The sequence below is a fragment of the Alligator mississippiensis genome, chromosome 1 (genome assembly GCF_030867095.1).
Source record: "Alligator mississippiensis isolate rAllMis1 chromosome 1, rAllMis1, whole genome shotgun sequence".
NCBI lineage: Eukaryota > Metazoa > Chordata > Crocodylia > Alligatoridae > Alligator > Alligator mississippiensis.
In genome coordinates, this window is record NC_081824.1 from 267,220,788 (window position 1) to 267,244,128 (window position 23,341).

Sequence of the window (23,341 nt, forward strand, 5' to 3'; positions counted from 1 at the left end):
ACAAGTAAAAATGTAAAATCCACCCCCTCAAGGAACTACCCTGTCTCAGAGCTCCGCAAAAATTCCACTGCTTTGATTGTAGCCCTCATGTTTAGTGCTGTCTATAATAATCGTCAAATCATAGAGAAGTAGGGCTATAAGGGAGATCATCTAGAGGAGTTCTACGTTAATGTGAAGTGGGCTGGATGTGTGGTGCAGGTCCCATCCATGGGCCAGATCAGACCCCATGCACCAGGGTTGGGGCCTGTGCTGCTGGATGAGGCCCTGCATTGCCTCCCTCATCCCCTTGTCACTGAATTGGGCACATCCTGCCTCCATGGAGCTCTGCACTGCCTCCCTCAGTTCTATGCCACCTCCCTTAGCTCTGTGCTGCCTCCCTGGGGATCTAAGTCCCATCCCTTGGCTCTATACCACCTGCACTGCCTCCCTGGAATTCTGCATCCCCTCCCTTGGCTCCATCCTGCCTCCCTAGGGCTTTGCCCCCCCGCCCCCAACTCATTGCCACCCACCGCACTTCCCTGGAGCTTCATGCCACCTGCCTGGGGTCCTGCATTGCCTCTTCTTGGTTCCATGTTGCAGAATTGGGCCCCGCACTGCCTCTAGCTGACTACTGGGCCATGTCCATGTGCTAATCCAGCATGCTATGTGGCCACAGAGCTCCCTGTGGGGCTGGAAATTTGGCAGCTAGGGGGTAACAATTGCTGCCACTGCTCCCCTGCTGCCCGATTTTTGGACCCTTGGGGACCCCTGTGAACCCTTTTCTCAGTGGGGATGGCATGGCTCTGCAGGCTGGATTGCAACTGAAGGCCAGATCTCACTTGCAGGCCAGAGGTTGAACACCCCTGATCTAGTCCAATCCCTTGTTCAAGGCAGGATCATCCCTATCAAACCCCTCCTGCACAAGTGTTTGTCTGGCCTATTCTTAAAAACCTTGGGAGCTACCTAGTTTCATAGTTGGTAGGGTCAGAAGGGACCTGGGCAGATCATCAAGTCTGACCCACTGACATGGCAGGAAAGAGTACTGGGGTCAAACGACCCCAGCAAGTTGTTCATCCAGCCTCCTTTTAAAGACCTCTAGGGTAGGAGCCAGCACCACTTCTCTTGGAAGTTGGTTCCAGATCCTAGCCACCCTGACAGTGAAGTAATGCCTCCTGATATCTAGCCTAAATCTAACTTCTGACAGCTTGTGACTTATTTCTAGTCACTTCTGGGAGTGCTCGGGGGAAGAGGGACTCTCCCAATGCCTGCTGGTCCCCTCTGACTAGTTTGTAAATGGCCACTAGATCCCCTCTCAGCCTTCTCTTGTGGAGGCTGAACAGGTTCAGGTCCCATAGCCTCTCCTCGTAGGGCCTGCCCTGCTGACCCCTGATCATGCGGGTGGCCCTCCTCTGGACCCTCTCCATGTTGTCCACATCCCTCCTGAAGTGCAGCGCCCAGAACTGGACGCAGTACTCCAAGTGCGGCCTGACCAATGTCGCATACAGCAGGAGGATCACCTCCTTGGACCTGCTCGTGATGCATCTGTGGATGCATGACAAGGTTGGCCTTCCTGACCGCTTCCCCGCACTGTCGGCCCATGTTCATTTTGGCATCAATAATGACTCCAAGATCCTTTTCTGCCTCTGCACTGACAAGAAGGGAGTTCCCCAATGTGTAGGTCTGCTGCTGGTTTTTTCTCGGCAGGTGCAGTACCTTTCACTTGTCAGTGTTGAAACCCATCCTGTTCTCATCCACCCACCCTGTAACCTGTCTAGGTCTGATTGCAGCCTATTCCTTCATTCAGGTGTGCCCACTTCTCCCCACATCTTAGTGTCATCTGTGAATTTGAACAGGGTGCTTTTTACCCCCTTGTCTAAGTCGCTGATGAAGATGTTGAACCTTGTGGGCCCAAGGACCGAGCCCTGTGGAACCCCACTGCCCACATCCCTCCAGGTCAAAAATGACCTGTCCACCACCACTGTCTGGGTGCGGCCCTCCAGCCAATTGTCAGATGGGTTGCCTGTGTAGGTGTCAATGCCACAGTCCTCTAGTTTTTTAATGAGAATGGGGTGAGAGACAGTGTTGAAGGCCTTCCTGAAGTCCAGAAAGACTACGTCCACTGCTACACCTGCATCTAAGGATTTTGTGACCTGCTCATAGAAGGCCACCAGGTTGGTCTGACAGGACCTGCCTCTAATGAACCTGTGTTGGTTGCCCTGAAGCATAATCTCCCCTGCTGCCTCATGCATAACTAATAGGTACAATGCACAACTAATAGTTATAATGTACCAAACATTCAAAACATCCTAGCTGGTCAGAGATAAAGCAGGGGGATGCGGGCATGCCAATATCCTTTCACTGCAAGAACAGGAAGTAGTTTGTTAAAATACACTCCAGATCCAAAGAAGAGGACCTTACCCCCTTCTACAGGGGTTTACAAAAGTCACAGGGATCATAGGAAAGTAAGGTTGGAAGGGACAACTTAGAGTCATCCAATCCAGCCTGCTACTTAAGGCAGGATCATCCCAGGCTAAATCATCCCAGCCACATGTCTGTCTAACCTGTTCTTAAATTTCTAGGGATGGAGGTTTCACAACTTCTCTAGGTAGCCTGTTCCAATGCTTGACACCATGCTTATAATCAGGAAGTTCTTCTTAAACTCCAATTTAAATTTCTTCTGCTAGTTTGAAGCCATTGCTTCTAGTCTCATCCCATACAGCCACAGAGAAAAGGCTATCTTCATTCTCTTTATAATTGTCATTCAGGTATTTGAAGACTGCTATCAAACCACCCCTCAGTCTTTACCTTCTGTATACTGAATAACTCTAGCTTTTTCAGCTCTTCCTTATAAATCATGCTTCCCAGGCGCTAATAATTTTCGTCGCTGTCTGTTGGACTCTCTCCAATCTGTCTATGACTTTCTTGCAGTGTGGGGCTCTGTGGCAGGGCCCAGGGGAAAGAGGGTCCCTCTGCCTATCTCAATCTGTCCTGCCACCCTGCCCACTCAGAGTCCTCCCCATCCCACTTTCCTGCCATGCCTTTTTGAAAGAGTTAAGTTGGGAAGTGACTTATCCCTGCTCAACGCAGGACAGGACTCTTAAGGTAGGATCTCACCACCTGGCAGGGCTCCGGTGTCAGATAGCTCCATGGTTTTTGCATTCAGGCTACTTGCCTTGCCAGCTTCCTCTTTTCTCCACCTCTGTTCAATCTCTCAGTAGCCTTGGATTCCAGGATACTTCTGGGCCCCCCTGCTTTCCAGGGCTAAAACCTGAGACATGGGGCTTTGCAGCCACTCTAATTGATACCTTATATCACCATAGCAGCCCCTTGGGCTCTGGAGCTGGCAGCTCTGACCCACCTCGGGGAAGTGAATTAGGCAAGGTGCTGGAACAACTTGTTCTGTAGCCTTCCCCATCTTGCCTTACAGTTGCTCGGGGTTACAGACACAATTCAATCATAGGGCTTGTCCCACGGACCTATGATTTACCAGACCAGGAACGAGAGGGAACACTGCAACAAAAATTCCTTCCTTTTTGGGGATACTGACAATGTTCATAACAGCTTTCTCTTCCTCAGTCAGTGGCAATCTGGCCTTTTTTGTCCCAGCTATCTGTTTCATGTAGAGCCAAATCGAGTTGTAGTGAAGGTATTTCACTAAACATTTTGTAGCTAGCAGGTCTGTAACCCAATTTCAAACCATCCTCAATGCACATAGGATCATTTCAGCCACCTTTTGCACCTCTGCTTGTTTTTTTTCTTTTAGCATCCATGAACTTTGCCCTTTATGCAGGAATCATTGGTGGTGTTGTTGCTGCAATTATTGTCATTGGCATTCTGGCCTACTGCTGTTGCTGCCGGAGCAAGAAGGATAAAGACTATGAGATGACGTAAGTGCCTCTGACCAAAAGTGGGTAGGATACCCAAGGGCTTCCAAGCACAGTCATCTTTTCTCTCTACCATTGACATACAGTATCTCAGGGAGAGGAAGAATATAAAAAAATGAGAGAAGAGTACACAGGTTTTACTCTATGTGAGAGTAACACAAAAAATCTTAAAAAGCACTGTGCAGTTTTTGCCTCTATAGCTTGTCCTTTTCAGATCTCATTTGGGATATTCCCACTATTACCAACTCAGTTGTGCTCTCACCAGCTCCCTTTCCAGTTTTTGGTAGAGAGTACAAAAAGCCAGTCAGGAAGGAAGCCCTATGAATTCCTGAAGTCAAGGTCACTAAATCTTTTTTCCCAGCCTCTACAGTTGCTCTGCTTGCTTGGCCTGTTTACCAGGGCAGGTAGGACATGATAGACTCACATAGCAGACATTGGGAGCCCATGTCTGATGTCACTGTAGAGCAGGGATGGGCACAATATGTCCTGGCAGGCCATTCTATTTGGCCCACAGGGCCCCTCCAAAAGACAATTATTACTGGCCTGATGCAGATTTATTACGGTCTAAGTGTGACTTGTAACTTCACCCTTACAGACGTACACAGAATCAGGGGAAGTGGGACTTAGCACATTGTATTTTGAATACTTCACAGGTACTTAAAGCAGGACAATGGACCCATACCCTCTGTCAGAAATGCGCACTTGTCAAGGGGCAGGGCTACCCTTGTGACCCTCAACAGCTCACTAAGAGTTGTTAAGCGGCCCTCTGGCCAAAATAATTGTCCACCCCTGCTGTAGAGAGTGGTGTGGACAGACTGCATGCAATCTGCAGCTCTTCAAGAAGGACTTACAGGAAACAGAAGTAGAGTGCTCACAGCTACTCAAGCTCCAACAGGAGGTGCTATAGCCATGGTGAAGCCCTTAGGGCAAGGGTGGGCAAAATACGGCCTATGGGCCAGATTCGGCCCGCGAGGCCATTTTATCCAGCCCATGGGGCCCTGTGCTGACTGTGAGCACCTGCAGCAGGGAGCACCAGCCACGGGGCGGGGAGGGGCCGCTATTCCCCACACACAGCTTTTGCTTTTACCCGGGCTCCTTCCCTGCATGGAGGAAAGTGGCCCCTTCCCTGCCTCGTGGCTGGCGCTCCGCGCTACAGCTGCTCACAGCCCTGTGGGGCTGTCCTGAGCAGGCACAGGCAGCCCCAGGCGGGCTGCAGTGCGGGGCACGGGGCAAGCAAGGGTCTGCTTCCCCACTCCCCACATGCTCAGCACCAGCTTGTAACCCACCCCCACTGCCAGCCTGGGCCCCATGCTGGCTCTGTGCAAGGCAACAGCAGCTGCGGGCCCCCCGCTTGCCGTGCCAGGCAGCGTTTGCCACTGCCACCCGTGGGCTGCCCAGCGCGCAAGCTCCGGGTGGCCAGCAGCAAACACTGCCCAGTGTGGCAAGCTGGGGGGCTGCAGCTGCTGCTGCCACGCACAGCCCTGACAGGCAAGCCCGGAGCAAGCGTGGGGCCCATGCTGACAGTGGGGGCAGGTTACAAGCTGGTGCTGAGCACGGGGGGGAAAAGTGGCCCCTCCCCACCCCGTGCCCAGCACCCTATGCTGTAGCTGCTTGCAGCCTGCATAGGGCTGTCTGTGCCTGCTCCAGACAGCCCCAAGTGGGCTGCGAGTGGCTGCAGCAGGGAGTGCCAGCCATGGGGCGGGCGAGGGGCCACTTTTCCCTGTGCTCAGCACCAGCTTCTTCCCTGCCGGCAAGCAGGGGGCCAGGGCTGTGCGCTGCCCTCCCCCAGTACCGCAGGACTGAGAGGCATTGAGAGTGAGCAGGTGTGGGAACCAGTGGGAGCATGGGGCCTCCACCGGTGTCCCGGGGCCAGTGCTGGCAGGGCCCAGAGCAGGGTGGCAGGAGTGTGGGGTCCCAGCTGGCAGGGGCTCTATGGAGCCGGGCCAGCTCCCCCCTCTCCCTGCTGGTGCAACCCAGCCTGGCTCCAGAGACCCCTGTCAGCCTGTGCCCTGCTTTGGGCCCCACCGGTGCTGTCCCTGGGACATTGGTTCCAAGATGGTGACCAGGGGGAGGGGCATCTGTCAAGAGATGGGGCACCTGTCAAGGAGAGGGACTACCCATGCAGCCCTTGACAGCCTGCCAAAACTGGGTAAGCAGCCCTCCACCCAAAATAATTGCCTGCTCCTGCCTTAGGGTATTCCCAGATGGGTACTAAAACTGCCTGTCTTCGTGGCAAAATATCTTGAAATGAGAAGTTAATTAAGACCAACTAACATCTCTTCCCCTGAATGACTTTTTTAGTGAGAGAGAAGATCGAATAGAAGATGCAACCATGAATCAGGAGGCAGATGAAGGTGAGGAAGACAACAGGGGAGAAAGGCGCCGCTGATCATCACCCACCAGACCACAGATAGAGATTACACATGCTGAAGCATAGAGATGATTGCAAATTAAACAGTGCATTTACCAGCCCGGTCTGGTGTGCGCTGTGACTTTTTCTAGAACTATCTGGGACAGAGGTCATCTCTTTTGATCTGTGAACAACAACAGAAGATGTGTGTGAAGTACTGGAGAATCCTGCTTCACTCCCCTACCTGTCATAACGTCCAGATTTCAAGATCATGAATTATGAGTCTCTTGGAAAGGCCAGACTGGATTATTTGGGTAAAAAAATACAGCCACAAATGTAATACTATATTAGCCAGCCAGATACACATACAGTGGCATTATCTGATATTACAATGTATGCATTGGGAGGGGGAGGGCGTTGGGAAGACCAGTTTACAAAAGAGATTTTACTAAATGGAACCTTTGCATAGCAACAATTTATAATAAAAATATGTAGCTGACTGACCGTGGCCCCTGCACTGCTACCAATGAGACAGCTGAGACAGCAGAACTGACCCTTTCACTTTCATTTTCCAGAACTTACAAAGCTTCTTTGTGCATCTCCCAGGTGCAATCCAGACCTTGCCCACAGAAGCTGGACTCAGCCTGGCGTCAGAATGAGTCCTTTCCCACCCCATTGCTATTGCCTGCATCAGCAGATCTCAAAATTTTAAGGTGCCCCCGCAAAGTTATCCTTAATGCTTGTTTCCGTGTCACATCCCAATTTACTTTATTCTTTCCCTTCCTCAGAAGTAAGAGAGACAGCAAACCATTTTCCCCGGCACATACAGAAGTCAGGAGGAAGAGGGGGAAAAACATGGCAAATTAGAACTTTTTAGATGACAAGAGCATAAAAAACACTTCTTTCTCTTAGCACTGCTTGAGACAAAGCAGAGCACAGATCAACACTCTTACCACAGAATACCATATTCCCACATTATATGTTTGGAACTGTCACACTTGACCTGCCTCATCAGAAGTGAATGGTTATGCTTACCTTGGGGCTTGCAACATGGACAACAGAAGAAAGCTCTCCATTACCATTCTCTTCTCTCCTGTTTACAAGGTAAGGACCTGGAAGGGGAAATACCATGACCATGATGGTGGCAGGAGAAATACCCTAACAAAGGTAATGCAATTAAAAATGGCGCTGCATAGTGGAGGGTTGCACTCCTGTTTGCTTGTAGACGGGACTCTCTACGAGAGCCTCATAGTTAGCTTCCCACTGGCCAGCTTCCCATGGGAGGATCTTGGCTACATGCTGACTGTATGGAAAAGAGAGACTCCTCCCTAGCTTGCTCCTGCAGCCATATGGCCAAGGGCAAGTGAAACTCGGAGGCATTCAAACCCCAAGTCTCTGGGCTTGGGCCTGCACGTAGGATGCCTGCCAAAGGATTTGGAAGCATCTGAAGCCCCAGGCTGGGGTGGAGGATACTTGCCAGCAGCAGGGCCACATATGGTTCTTGAATGATTCAAGCTGATTTGGACCTGATCTGGCTAATTTGACCTGGGACATGAAAACTTTTATTTATTTATTTATTTTTTAAGGAAAAAGGACAGTCCTACATCTTCCAACAGGATTCTACAGCATTACATTTATGTAAATCTAGTTAAATTTCTCTCTTAAAAAAGCTCTAACAGGTGGTTTCTATTGAAGCAACTATTCTTTTAATGCACTCTATTGTTCTATCTTCTGATCCTCCCCTTCCCCAGTTGGAGGGGTGGGGAGGACTTTTTGGTGTTTCTAGTGGATCAGCTGCAGCTCTTTTGTACATACTGTATTCTGTGGTAAGTGGAAGCTAACCTGTGGTGATTCAGCAGCTGTTACCTTCTGCCTTAGTTTACCTTCACTTACTGTGGAATAGGGCAACTACAATGGATCAGCTGATTTAGGGAGTGGAAGCACAAACTATTTGGGTATTTTTGTGCATTCATGCCTTAGACATGAAGCTGAGAAGCACAAAAGATGATAAAGAATATTTAGGACACTTGACTGTTCAGAAAGAAAAGAGGTTACAGGAAGAAACAGAAGCATCATTGTGGGTGGGATAGAGATAAAGAACTGTGAAGGCAAGGATAACATGCTTGAAAATCTGGGACAAAAAAATAGCGAAGAAATTAAAGGAGGAAAACTGCAGGATTTTGGGGAGGTGAGAAGTAGGGAGGCAGTTTTAGTAGTCAAGGGAACCAAAGCTTGCAGTTTTTGCAGTAGAAGGTCATGGTCTGACGTTAGAAGTGTCAGATGGAAGAAATTAAATGATAAGTTTTTGGGAGAGGCTGGATGGAGAAATAAGCAAGTGTCTCGGAGGAAGCAGGGGACGAGAATGAGAAAAAGGTGTTGAGGAAAGCAGTACTGTGAAACTGAGGGATCAGCTACAGCAATGAGAGTTTTATTATTTTGCAATTTTCCTTTAAGTGAATTTGCCAATCTAATGATCTATTTCTATTCATTGGAAATAACCTTTTGTAATAAGAAAGGATGGTTTAAGTTATATAACTCGTGTAATTTGGTGCTGTTAACTGTGGAGACAAAAGCTATTTACTTTATTGCCACTATAGGCATTAATCACTATTTCTTCCCTCAGACAGGTCGGTTTATCTCCTTAAACTGAAGAACACATTTCTGCCACAGGATGGCCAGCGTGAACTTACTCATTTGAGTTCTTAACAAGAAATATGAGAAAAAAAATGGCAAGACAACTGTCAGCCGTATATTTGCGGTTAATTGGATATATGAGCTAGTTCTGGCCTTTAAAACAGTTTAACCTCTGTATGATTCATCTCTCATGCTCTTGTCCCATACTAAGAACAATTTGGTTGAAGCAAAAACTGGCCACAACAAAAATCAGAGTTATAGTTCTAGAAGTCAAAATTTCAGCTTGTTTTTGAGAGATTGAAATAGGAGCTTGTTCATGATACTAAAAATAACTTCTATATAGTTATTAGAGGTGAGGCAAAAATAAGTCAGGAACAACTATCAACATTATTAAACCCAGAGGGATGCCTGTTTACATAAAATTTGTTTTTTCCCTTAATGTATAATTATGCAATAGCACATGGCAGGCTCAGATAAACCAAGTTTATTGTTCCTCACAGGAAGCTTATTTATAGAACTAAGATTTTTGGAGGTTATGTACTTGTATCTTCAGAAGGATTCAGTCCAGATTTTCTCAATCGATTTATTAAACTAGGGGTGTCAAAGATGCAGCTCACAGACTGGATCCAGCCTGTGGAGCTCTATGATCCGGCCTGTGGGTCTTAGAGCAACCCCAAGCATCCCATGAGGCACATAGTGGCTCTGGTCCCACATGCTGAAGCAGAACCACATACAAGGCCAGTCCAGCATAAGCACTGCACGCAGAGCATACCCTGTGCCAGCCCTGGGGACTGTGTGCACCCAGACAGGGGCTGGTGTGTACTGCACACAGCATGTTGGGCTGGACCGGACCTGGTGCATGCACTGCATGCAACACAGAGGGCTGGCATGGGGTGTGCACTGTATGTGGTTCCTCACTGGATTGACCCCATGCATAGGCGACTGGTAAGGGGAGGCACGTGCCCCCAACAGGAGTGTCCCCGCTGCTGATACCGCTAGTGGCTTCTGCGGTGCTTGCCAGCCCTGTCCCCGCTGCCGGCTTCTGCAGGTGTCCCCCCCAGACTCAGGAGGCACCAGTCACCCATGGCCCTGTGTGTTGGCTCTGGAGCTGATCAGGATCAGGCCCACATACTGAAGGGGCACTACGGGCTTCTAGTATGTCTGGCACCACAGGCTGCACTGCACCACACTGCCCTGCCAGAGGAGAGAAGGAGCCCCAAGCCCCTGGCTGCTACTATAGATAGAGCAATAGGGGCAGCAGCAGCCAGGTGAGAGCCTGGGGACCACAGGCCACCCTAGACAGGGACAGCCCTGCTTTAGATAACTGTCACTTCCCTTGATGGGAGTCTCACTGAGGAGGCCAAAAACTGAAGAGGCGAGTCTAACCCCCTCCTTGTACCCTTATGGAGCATCGTCATATTCAGGACCCTGACAGCTATGTTTAGCTTCTCTCACGGTTTTTTTTGCAAGGTACAGGAAGAGCCAGGATTATAAGTACTCAACCCCCGCCAACATGTTTCCCCATCTGCAGTGTTGCTACGATCTGTTACCCAAGCGGGAACAACACAGCAAGAACCTGATGCTGCATTACTATATGGAAGTTCCTTTAGCACGCGTACTAACATGACGTTGAAGTTATTTTTAACGCCCTTCCCCTGACATTACCCCAGGCTCCTATGGCAAGGCTGTTTTTTGTATTATATCTTGTTTAATATACCTTTGAGGTTAGAGGAGCTTGGACCTCCCCCACAACAGCTCACCTACTCTCACTTTTTGGTAGAAGAGCAGGGGGCAGGTCAAGAACTTAAACGAAGGTTTAAACTGCAGGCAGTGTTTAAACAAGGATTTCTACAAGGAAAAGATTGTACTGCGTGTTTCGCTGCAACATTTCCAAACAAAAATCTCAAGAAAACAATTCCTTCCTATCTTACCCCTGCTCTCCTTCAAGCAACCCTATGTTCCTAGGCGTTTACTGTGCTGGGAATGGGGCAAGGGGTGAATACCACATAGCTAATCACAAGAGAATTTTACTGGTTTGCCAGTACTGATAGCAACCATAACTCCAAAGTTAATTTTGCCTCTAATATAAACATGCTTCATCCAAGGAAATTAAAATGCCTCACAACCAGTGAGCATGCTAACTATTTTATAAATGGCAAAGCTCAAGCCATGGATATTAAGAGTTTTGATTAGAGTCACAAATCATAACATAGGCTGTATTTGTGATTCTAGGTAGGAGGCTGAATTCCCAAGCCCCTGCTATACCCACTGGAAAACAACTGTCTCCCACCATCTACCTGGGCTCCTAATTTCAATGTGCCTTGTATTCCTTTAGCCTATAACCCTTTTTCTCTTTTTCCAGTCCACCCTATTTGAGAATTTCCTAGTTAGCCCTATATTTCTCTCCAACACTTGGCAACCTGTTTGAAGCACCCCCATTCTCTTTTACTCACTACTGGGACCCAACAGTTGGACTAAGGATAGTCAACAGGAAGTTGAGTCATAAAGGGAGTATGTACCAGGAATCCCGACTGGTTTTCTAGCAAGACCTTGTTTCCTGGCATGAGTCTTATTTCCCTGCTGGAGATCCTGATACTAAACATAGCACCCTTGTCCCAGTTACTAGAGATGCTGGTGGTATAACCCTTATCACCTGACTCCAAAGTGATTTACCCTTCAGAACTGGCCAGCCACAGGAGGGGGAATGATTTATTTCACAAGGTTGGTTGCTATGGCAACAGAACTACTTTGCTATTTATTCACATCAATTTTTATCATCTGTTTTGGGAAAGACACTGACACACACTGCCAGTGGAGGAAATTTACAGTAGGATGAGCAAACCGTTAGGGTATATGGGGACTTAAGTGTACAGCTAGGTTCCAATATAAGGAGATTTGAAAGTAGTCTCCCAGCCTGCTTTTCACCTGGGGGTGGGAAATTGTCTGAAAGTGGTAATTACAGCAGCTTGCCAGAGTTTCAAAGATAGAATCAAGAAGAAGTGAGGGAACAGCGATAATACAGGGTTAGACTAATAATAACATTCACTGCTTGCTTAGTTTTATTAAATCACTTTATTAAAAAATTAGTTGGCAACCTATTCTAGGACAGGTCCAAGCCTAGATGACAAACCACTTTTCTTTCACTCCCTTCCCCACTGCACCACACGCCCTGCTGCCATTCACAGGCCAGAAAACCTTTATTCAGCTGACAAAACCATTTATATGCCTGTCAGCTATGTACCTCATCCAGAAATAAAATGCTGTAGCTCAGTTTCATGCACATATGTTTAAAAGCACTGTTTCCCTCTTACAACATGAAACTTTGGACAGGCAGTAGATTGGCATGTTTGGCTCAATTCTAGAAGAGCGGTCACTAAACACACACCCTATCTCAATTATACTGCTTAAGCCCTGGTTGAGTGATGCTTTATGTTTAGTGGGAGAAATACATTTAATTGGCACACAGTGAGAGACAGTGTGCTAACACCTAGATACTCTCCATAGTAAGATGGCTTGGCCTTGGAATGGTCATCTATACTCAGAAATAGTGGGAAGACAGTTTAGATGGTTTGGTCTAGCTCTGGAAACAATCCAGTGTTTAACTTCTCTGCCAGCACAGACAGAGGCTTCTGGATAAAAAGCAAATAGAGAAGGAAACTCCAAAACCACATTGGAAATGAATGTTAGGAGACATTTCAGCAACATTTTGTACCTATGAAAAGTGATACAGATAGGATCAATAAAAAGGACTTGGAGCTCACTTACCTAACCCAGCGTTACAGTAGCTAAGAAAGGCTTTCAGAATCAGACAGAGCAAGGGAGGCTTGACAAATGTAAAAGAGAGACCCCATGAAAAGAATAATGTTAGAATTCCCAGTTGCAGGTTGTGACAGGGGACAAGCTTGGGGCCAAGTCTCAAGTTGGCCTGCCCACCTGTCTACATAGGGCAGCCCGCCCAGTCTCGCCAGCCACAACTTTGCTATTGCAATAAACTGCTGGTAAATGCGGGAGGATGCCCATTACATGCCCCGAGGCCACGGGGTGCTAGCCAAGCCTCTGTACCTCCCTACACTGTGGCCCATACCTTGCAGTTGGCATCCAAGATGCTATCATACTCCTGGCCTTAAGCTGGACCCAAACCTAGTCCTGCACCAGGCCTCACACACTCACACCACACCCCCCTCTCACTGGGGCCTCTCGCACCCCACCCCCTCTTACAGGGTCTCTTGCTCACCACACCATACTGTGCCTCCTCCACTCTGCCCTACTCTCTCCTGGAGTGATCCGTCTAGCCATCAGGCTTATCCGAATCACACCTTGGCTGGTGACATGCTCTCTCTTGGGCCTCTCCCACGACTTTCGCCTGGGTAGTGCAAGCCAATTCACCAAATGGAGGGCCAAATTTGCCCTAGCCCCTCACCAGGCTTCTTATAAACAACACCGTGATCTTGTGGGGCTTGGCCTGCGTGCTGCTCTTCTGGCCGTCCTTCAGCCCTACTCAGCACTCCCCCTGGGACTGCCCTTCATACTGTCTATTAAGCCCTACTCAACCCCGAATTATAACCAGTCTCTCAGGCTGTGAAAATACACCCTACTCTAGGTGGGCCCATGAACATCCCTGCTCTCAGGTCTCTCAACTGCCCCCTCTGGGGCCACACAACTATCCCCTCCCTGGGCCTTCGGGGTCTTGCACCCCTGTGGGCTCAGGTGGCCGTAGCTGTGCCTGGCCCCACTTCCTGCTTAGTAACCCACCCAGAAGTGGAGGCTGGGGTTTAGGTGCTCCGACCTGCCTTACACCAGGTTCGTGGTCCTGGTATTTAAGTGGGGCTGCCACACCACCGGCAATCCCACCAAGCCTCCCTGTCCCGGCAGGGTACAGTTTCAGGTCATGCCCAGGACCAATGACGCCTCCTCCATCCCCACAGTCTCACCCTTACCTCCAAGGTGTTCCAGGAGCAGCTCAGCTTGACACTGCCTCCTTGGCTGCTCAACACAGACTGCTGCCTCTCCAGCCTGTTTGAAAATGGCCACCCTCATCAGGCACCTGGCTGCTTCTGCCTGTAAAGTGGCAGGCACCAAAGGTGCACTACCACACAGGTAAATTCTTTTATTGGTGATTATGTAAAAATCCCCCAAACCTTGATAACCTCGGGTAGCAGAAGAGTAAGCACAACTGTACTAGTGAATGGCAAGATGAGATTACTTCAGGTACACCTTGACGAAACCAGAGCAAAAGGCTAGAGGGTGGTAAATGCCATAATCTGGGATCTATGCTATCCTAGCCCATGTAGGATCTAAGTTATATCAGGCCACCTGCAGTGAAAACTTCTCTCTGACAAACATACAAGTTGTCTAGCAATCACCTCTGTTCATAGTACTCAACTTGTGAATAGAAATCGGGTCTGGATGGAGCACTTGACTGTGGCAATGTGATATCAGGTCAGTATTTTGTGTATCCCACTGCATGTTCAGCTCCCATCTGTATCAGGTTTGGGAGACTACCTTAGACATTAATGGCCTACAGGAATGACTACAGCTGTTTTATCTGCTAGAACCCCAAGTTAAGAAGATCAATGGGAAGTCATGCAGAAATCTTTGGGTGTGCTGCAGAAGGAATGTGTCTGGCAGTAAGCCCAGATTTACATCCCCTTTGGCATATAAATGTTGTGCCTTCGTGTTATCTGATAGCAAAGAGGAATTATTCAGCAATTAATCAGCTTTTTGATGGCTCTCTGCAGGGACCCATTGTAATTGGTCATATATACTGAAATCACCCAGATTGCTACAGATTGTTTTGAGGAAAAAATGCAAGAGGACTGGTAGTGCAGTATCAAGAATCTGATGGCTTCCAAGCAGAGGGATCATGACTGGGTGCTTCTTTGCTTGTTCATATAAGCAAGCTGTAGGTGCCTTGTTTGTCAGGGATTTGCAAAGTGGGAATTTCTGGTCATGCATCATCCCAATTTCATGAGGATGTGATGCAACAAGTCCTTTCTGTTCAGGGCTGTCCAACTGGTGGCTTGCAGGCCCCTGCAGCCATCTCTCCCACTGCTGGTAGAGGAGGGCAGGGTGGGGGGTGGTGTCCATACGCACTACCCACATGGACCAGCTGTGCCATGCACCACCTGGGCAGCCCATGCAGCAGGGGAGGGATCCTAGTAGGCAGTACTTTGCTGATGCTGCCCTACAGTGGGGGTGGTGAGGGGAGGGAGAGGAATCACAAAGGCCTGACCCTACAGCATATAGCTGGTGCATCATGAGGCCCAGGGGAAGTCAGACGCTCCTGCTCTAGTTTCTCACTAAAATTAACCAACTTGGACCAAACTAACAGGGGACCACAGGTGAAATCTATCAAATAGCAGCATGTCAAATACAGAGACATAGTGTAATACCCCGTGCTAACCTGCATGACAACAGTAGAAGCCTCCTGGGGCATTCTCAGCACTTGGAAGGATGGCCCCTGCCATGGCTATGGAGCTCTACTAGTTCAAAGAGCTTGTGGGCACTTTCCTAGATCACTTTGGTTTTGGTATCTAGGGTGGGTCACAGGAAGCTATGGAAAGTGTAAGTCATTAACTGCTAGTGCTAGTGCCTCATTTAGACACTATCAGACCATAGGTGGAGACAGATGTAGCTGCTGTTCCTCCAGCATTGCTTGCTGCTGAAGGCTGTCTGGCTCTGCTGTGGGTTGCTTAGCCAACAATGTCTCAAACTTCTTTGGCTTTCTTGACTGTTGGGAAGACCACCAATTTGGAGCCGAGAGGACAGTTCCCTTTATGCCAATGTGGGGGGCAAACTTTTTGACAGGTAGGTGTGCCGCAAATTAAAACTCACACCTACTCCAAGTGCCACCCTTTCTCTTTCCCAATCTGCTACTCAACTTTCTGCTCCCTACCCAAGATGCTACTCTGCTTTCTGACCTGTACTCTCTCCCTGATCTGACAGTGTTCTGCCAGTCCCCTCCCAAATCTGTGCACCACAGAATCTGCCTATGCTACTTGTGGCACCCATGCTAGGAGTTGGTTCTCCCTGCTTTATGTCATACTATAAGGGTATTAGCTAGATTGAAGTTGATCAAGCCACTACCTTTCATAACTCACTTGAAGTAGGACTCATCAAACCCCCTAGGGTCCCTTCTCCAGTGGCAGGGAAAATGGGCATCTACCCATTTCTTGTGTAAATGAGATAAGCAAGGAAGACAGACAATACTTTCTTAAAAATCACTCGTGGAACAATGTGGTCCTGTTAATAATGCTGGACATCTCTTTGGTGCGGACAAAATGTCTGGTTCTACTATTCACTTGTAATTCAGACCTTTGATAAAGCTCTGCCACTGTTGCCATGGAATTGAGCTAAAACACCAGGTCTTCCTTTCTATGGTGGCTGCCTGGCTAACATTTTCCAACTTGGAAGCAACAGCAAATTCTGAAATAGCTTCTTTGGGGGGCTAGGAACAGACATTACACACAAACCAGTTAAAGTGATCAGAAACTGATTTAAACATGTAACAGAACAGAAGTTCAGTGCACATAAACCAGTTTGAAAATGGCTGAAACCGGTTTGAGATAAACCTGGTTGAATGTAGTAATCAGAGTTAACTGATTTGAGTCAAACGAGTTTATGCAGTGTGTGCCCCCGGGCCCCTCCTTGGTTTCAGTTAAACCAGTCTCCCAGCATCCCGGCATGCTCTCTGAGCTGGGTGGGGCTCTCTGCTCCAGAGAGCTGAGTTGGCCCCTCCCCTCTGGTTCCTGGCTGCAGCTCTGGCAGAGGCTACACATACAGTGGGGTCTGCCTAGCTTCCTGCTGTTCCTCCCCTTCCCCTCCCCACTCCTTGCTAAGCAGGGATCCCCCCTCACCTCTGCTTTACATAGACACTGCTCAGCATTTGCTAGCATACCACATGGTGGCTACCATCTGTGCTATTGGAGACAGGACAAAGGCAGAAAAGGAGTGTCAGCTTAGGGCTTTTTGGAGCTAATCAACTGGTAGTTGGTAACGTCCCTCTTCCTTCCTTGAAAAAGCTGTTTAAGAAGAGCTTGAACTAACGGAGGTAGGCTGTTTTCTTAATGGGCTGATAAACACTGAGTTAGGGGTGATAAAACACTGTGTTATCAACTCCCTGCTGGGCTGGGGGGGGAGGGGGAGGAGGAAACTCCTCCCTAATCAGAGGGTCCTGCTGGGACCTGGCCACAACCTCCCCTCCTCAGCTCAGCACTGTGGAATGGAAGGGAGGGGAGGGGAGGGGAGGGCTGCTCTAGTGCCTCCCGGCTTCTAGCCTGAGCCACTGCAGTCATGTGCCGGCATTTCTTCAGTCCAAAGGGTAAGTCTGTATGATTACAAACAGGTTTAGCCTAGCACGGTTAGACTAACCTATAAAGATTGAATCAGTTCAGGCTCAGGCTTTTTCAATATTTGTCCCTAGCCTTGGAGACTGTTTTGTTTGAACTGTTAGTGTTCTCTCTGGCTTTGAAGTGATCCCACAGACCATTCAGGTGGCTGTAGCAGAATCAGATCTCCTTAACTTGTGAATGTTTGAAAAGAAAGACTGGAGCAAAGACCCTCCTGAGATGTACCCCTTTTCCCAAGGAGACCAGGCATTATACCCCAACACCTATCTTCCAAAAAAAGGGGCTCCTGAGGCAAATCCTGGGAGCTACAGACTAGCTTTCTTCCAACCCTGGCAAGTGTGTAGAAAAAATAAAAATCAGTCATACAAACAGTTATGATGATATAATGGAGAAGAGTCAGCCTAGTGTTCTAAAGGAAAAATCTTTCTTCACCCATCTACTGAAGTTTATAGAAGTCAGAAGTAGGACTGGAAGGGACCTCAAGAAGTCATTTAATCCAACCACTTGCCTGAGGCAGGATCATTCTTATCTAAACCATCCCATACAATCCATAAATTTAAACCAGGGGTAGGCAAAATCCAGCTTGCCAACTGATTGTATCCAGCCCGTGGGTCAGCGGCTGCAAAGTCATGGGATCTGGCTTGTTGGAAGCTGGTAGTTCTGGCTGCTGCATCATGTTGGGCAGGCAGGGACATCCAGGCCCTATCCACAGCTTACCAAGCTCCTGCTCCACATGTGGCGCACCAAATACACACACTGTTATCTGTGGATGCTGCCTGCAGGTTCCCACTGAGGATCAGGGTGACTGTCTGGGACTGCAGCTGATGTGCTGATGCAACAGTATCACCTGCGTACCTGGGAGAACACCCTCATCCCCAGGGGAAGCTGCCACCTGCATTTGCAGCTGATGCTGCTTCCAGTGCATGGTCCAGGAGCTGGTGTAAGCTGTGAGGCTGTACTGGAGGTGTGGGATGGTTGAGGGAGGGGAAGGCAGAGACTGAGGCGGCTCTGCCCATAATGAGCAGCAGCAGCCAGTGCTGGCAAAAGCAGGACCTGGCAGCAGGCACGCTTGCCACTTGTAGGGCCCTTCTAGCTGCGGTTGCCAAGAGTCCATGCTGGGGCTGCCCTGTGGCTTCTCCCTGCTGCCACCACCACCATCCCACAGGCTTAGGGCAGCAATGGTGGGGAGGAGCTGCTGGCAGCCCTGGCATGGGCTCCAGGCAGCTACAGCTGGAAGGGCCCCAGAAGCAGCACACGCAACTGCTGCTGGGTCCTGCTTTTGCCTGGTGCCCACCACTGGCTGCTGCTACTCATCATAGGCCACCTCTGTCAGCAAAGTGTTGGGCATCATTAAGAATAGCACTGAAGAGAGAAAACAACATACCACTGTACAAATACATGGTGCATGCACATCTTGAAAACTGTGTGCAATTCTGGACTCCATATCTTAAAGATGCAGGAAAATTAGAAAACTACAGACAGTGGCAGCCAAGATTTCATAGACATTAGGGCTGGAAGGGACCTCGAAAGATCATCGAGTCCAGCCCCCTGCCCAAAAGCAGGAAGTCAGCTGGGGTCATAGGATCCCAGCAAGATAAGCATCCAGTTTGCTCTTGAAGGTGTTCAATGTAGGCACTTGAACCACCTCCGGTGGCAGGCTGCTCCAGACCTTGGGGGCTCGGACAGTAAAGAAATTCTTCCTTATGTCCAGCCTGAAACGGTCTTCTCGTAGTTTATGACCATTTGACCTAGTCGCCATCCCTTGGGGCACTCTGGTGAACAAACGTTCCCCCAGATACTGGTGGTCACCCCTGATAAACTTGTAGGTGGCCATCAGATCATCCCTGAGCCTGCGCTTTTCCAGGCTAAAGAGCCCCAGGGCTCTCAGCCTGTCATCGTAGGGTCTGCTTCCCTGACCTCTGATCATGCGCGTGGCTCTTCTCTGGACTCTCTCAAGCTTCTCCACATCCTTTTTGTATTGTGGAGCCCAAAACTGGACGCGGTACTCCAGCTGTGGCCTCACTAAGGCCGAGTACAGGGGGAGAATGACGTCCCGGGATTTGCTTGAGAAGCATCTATGGATGCAAGCCAGCGTTATGGTCACTTTACTAGCCGCAGCATCGCATTGCAGGCTCATGTTCATCTTGTGGTCAATGATGACCCCCAAGTCTCTTTCTTCCATAGTGCTAGCCAGCATAGCACTGCCGAGCCTATAAGGATGCTGTGAGTTTTTCTTCCCAAAGTGGAGAACCTTGCATTTATTGGCGTTAAACACCATCAGATTCTCGTCCACCCACTTGCTGAGCCTGTCCAGGTCAACCTGGATCACCCGCCTGTCTTCTGGTGTGGATGCTTTGCCCCAAAGTTTGGTGTTATCGGCGAACTTGGCCAGTCCACTTCTGACTCCAGTGTCCACATCATTAATGAAGATGTTGAACAGTATGGGTCCAAGGACAGAGCCTTGGAGGACCCTGCTGGTCACAGGACACGATGAGTGACTTCCATCAATTACTACCCTCTGGGTCCGACCACGGAGCCAATTTTCCAGCCAATGGATCGTGGAGGACCCAAGGCGACAATTGGCCAGTTTCTCCAAGAGGTGATCATGGGAAACCAGATTGAAGGCTTTTTTGAAGTCAAGATATATGACATCAATCTCTTCTCCCTTGTCCAGGTGATAGGTCACCTGGTCGTAGAAGGAAATGAGATTGGTCAAGCAAGACCTACCCGCAACAAACCCGTGCTGGCTATCCCTTAAGATGTTGGCGTCGGCCAGTCCATTAAGGATGGCCTCCTTAATAAACTTTTCTAAGATCTTCCCCGGGATAGAAGTCAGGCTAATGGACCTATAGTTAGCCGGATCCACTTTCCTCCCTTTCTTGAAGATAGGCACCACATTGGCCTTCTTCCAGTCTTTGGGCACTACACCAGAGCGCCAAGAGTTTTCAAAGATCCGTGCTAGAGGCTGGGCTATGATGCTCGCCAGCTCCTTGAGTACCCTGGGGTGAAGATTGTCAGGGCCGGCTGACTTGAAGGTATCCAGCTTCTCAAGATGTTCCTTCATGAAGTCAGCATTAATGGAGGGCAGGGGATCACCCTCACCTGGACTTCCCTGTCCCGTAGCGGGCATGGGCGTCCCATGGGACTGATGAAAGACCAACACAAAGTACCTATTTAATAGGTTGGCTTTTTCCTGGGCGTCAGTTGACAGTTGCCCCATCTGGTTCAGCAGGGGTCCAATGTTGCCCCTGCTTTTCCTCTGGCTCCCCACATATCTGAAAAAGGACTTTTTATTGTTCTTGATGCTCAAAGCTAGTTGGAGTTCAGTTGCAGCCTTGGTTTTCCTGGTCTGCTCCCTACAGGACCGGACCAGTGCAGAATAATCCTCCTTGGAGGTGACTCCCATCCTCCATCCTTTGTAGGCCTTTCTTTTTAGCCTCAGGAGATCTGCTAGGTCCCTGGAGAGCCAGGGGGGCTGCCTTTCCTTCGAGATGGAATAGACTTAGTTTGTGCATTGAGGATCGCTCCCTTGAGGAGCAACCACTCTTCTTGAACTCCCCTCTCCCTATGGTCATGGTCCCTTAGGGCCTCACTGACAAGCCTCCTGAGCTTGTCAAAGTCGGCTTTCCTGAAGTCAAGGACTTCCATGTTGCTGACTGACTTGCCAGCTTTTCGGCGGATGGTGAAGGTGATCAGCTCGTGGTCGCTGTCACCCAGCTTCCCATCGATCACTAGGTCGCTGACTAGGTCATCCCCAGTAGCCAGTACCAGGTTGAGCAGCGCTTTGCCTCTCGTTGGCCCATAGACTTCTTGAGTCAGGTAGAGGTCATCCACGCACGAGAGGAAGCTTTGCGACCGCTCAGATTTTGTAGAGCGATCCTCCCACGAGATGTCCGGGTAATTGAAGTCACTCATGACAACCATGGTCCTGGAGCATGCTGCCTCAGCCAGTTCCCGGGCAAACTCCTGGTCAAGCTCAGGACTTTGGGTGGGAGGTCTGTAGTAGATTCCCACCATTGTGTCCCCTGTGCCGTATTCCCCACGGATTTTAACCCAGAGGGTCTCCAGTCGTCCACCCTGGTTGCCAATATTGGCTTACAGGGACGTGTAGCTTTCCTTAACAGAGAGAGCTACACCCCCGCCCCTTTTATCTACACGATCCCTCCTGTACAGGGTATAGCCATCTATACCCGTGGTCCAGTCATGGGTGGAGTCCCACCAGGTCTCTGTTATCCCTATGACATCATAGTTATTTACATTGAGCAGGAGGATGAGCTCCTCCTGCTTATTCCCCAAGCTCCTGGCATTTGTGTACAGGCAGGCAAGTGTCCCCTGGGGGGCTCCTTCCTTGCCCACAGATTTTACCAGGGCTGGGGCAGGGGTGGGCTCCCTTAAGTGCCTTGACCCGCTGGCTTTGCAAGGATTGCTCAGCGGGCCAGCAGTGACGGTAGTCCCCCCGTCCCCCAGCGGGCGTATTTTAAAGCCCTGTGGAGCAGATCAGCCAGTCTGGCTGTGAAGAGCATCCTTCCTAGAGGAGAGAGGTGGAGGCCATCTCTTCCCAGCAGCTCACTGCCTCTCTCACCAAAGAGCGGGCTGTGGTCATGAAAGCCAAAGCCTTCCCGACGACACCAGCGCTGCAGTCTTTGGTTGACCATGTGGATCCTCCTCTCCCTCCTCAGCCCATAGCCTGAGACTGGGAGGATCGATAAGAACACCACCTGTGCCCCCGGACCCTTTAGCCCCGCTCCCAAATCCCTGTAGCGCGCCTCATGACCTGGCTGAGAGCGCTCTGAGCCGTGTCATTGGTGCCCACATGAATAAGGAGCATGGGATAGTGGTCTGTGGGCTGGAGGAGCTTTGGGATCCTCTCGGCAATGTCCCGGATGCGGGCCCCCGGGAAGCAGCAGACTTCCCGGGATAAGGGGTCGGGGTGGCAGATTGCCCCCTCAGTCCCCCTCAGGAGGGAGTCTCCCACAACAAACACCTTACGTTTTGTCTTGGGGAGAGCAGGGGCGGTAGCTGCAGTTGGGCCCAAGTTGCCTGTGGGAGCCGGCAACTCAGCAGGCTCTGCTGGAGCAGCAAGAGGTGTGTACCTGTTGCTCAGCTCTGGCGGGGCAGGGGCCTTGGTGCGGCGGGCCTTAGGGCCCTTGACCACTGTGGTCCATGCCCCTGGCTGGACAGAGCGGGAGGTCCCGGAGTCCTCCTTTGGCCTGGAGGGAGACTGTGGTCTACCCTCTGCCTCCAGGGGGAGAAGGGCCTGGCAGTAGGAGTCTAAATTATTAAGATTATCAGGAGTAAGGAGCAGCTGCCATACCAGAAGGGTCCTAGGCTTTTTAGTCTCTTCAATTTGGAAAGAAGGCTGAGGGAAGAAACAATAGAGATCTTTAACTACATCCAGCAACCTTTAAAGACTGTGGTCTGGAATGATCCAGTTAGGACCAAGCCGCTGCTGCCATCACAGCCCCACTTCTCCCTCATGGCAACATAGGAAGAGCTCCTGCAGCTGTCACCACCAAAGCTCCACATCTGAAAGCTATAGGTTGTGGACCCCTGATCTATAAAACCATGAAGGGGGTAGACAAGTGAATAGGAAACAGTTATTTACAAGTCCTGGAATACTAGAACTAAGGAGCACTCAATGAAATATGCAGGAGAGTTTTAAAACTGAAAGGTTTTTTTGTTTCTTTTTGAAGCATAGTTTGTGTGCAACTCATTGCCACAGGAGGTAGTAAAGTCGGCTAGGTTCAAAAAAGGACTAGACAAATTAATGGATCTATCATCCATAAATAGCTATTAAACAGAAGAGTTAGGGATGTAACCTCTGAACTCCCTAAAGCAATGGCAGTAGATACCAGGGAGGGTATGATGGAGGATAGCCCATTCTTTGTTCATATGCTCTCTCTAAACCAGCTACTACTGTCACTGTTATAGATAAGAAAATTCTGGGTCAGATCACTGAGCTGTAGAGCCAAGTGTCCTGAGATCTTCCAATGAACATGTCAAACTGTACACTAGCTAGACTCCACCCAGTTGCTTTCTGAGGTTACAGGGGACTGAAATATGGTTGTGGCCCTTTACACCTTTTACACAGAAACCTGGAGGGAACACCCAGTGCAAGTACAGTACACCTATTTTGGAAGTTGCAC

The 23,341-nt window shown here is 49.5% G+C and overlaps 1 protein-coding gene across 2 annotated transcripts in view; it reads left to right on the top strand.

Annotated features, from left to right (window-relative positions):
- GPA33 (glycoprotein A33) overlaps positions 1 to 6,713 on the top strand; it is a 29,876-nt gene extending 23,163 nt beyond the window's left edge. The window contains exons 6-7 of one of the 2 annotated variants that reach the window (XM_019476021.2): positions 3,770 to 3,866; positions 6,165 to 6,713. In XM_019476021.2, coding sequence (XP_019331566.1) covers positions 3,770 to 3,866; positions 6,165 to 6,252 — 185 coding nt within the window. In that variant the 3' untranslated portion in view covers positions 6,253 to 6,713. Of the gene's footprint in view, positions 1 to 3,742; positions 3,867 to 6,164 lie in introns of both variants that reach the window. The other variant, XM_014598990.3, reaches the window with a different exon arrangement.
- Positions 6,714 to 23,341: the final 16,628 nt, after the last annotated feature.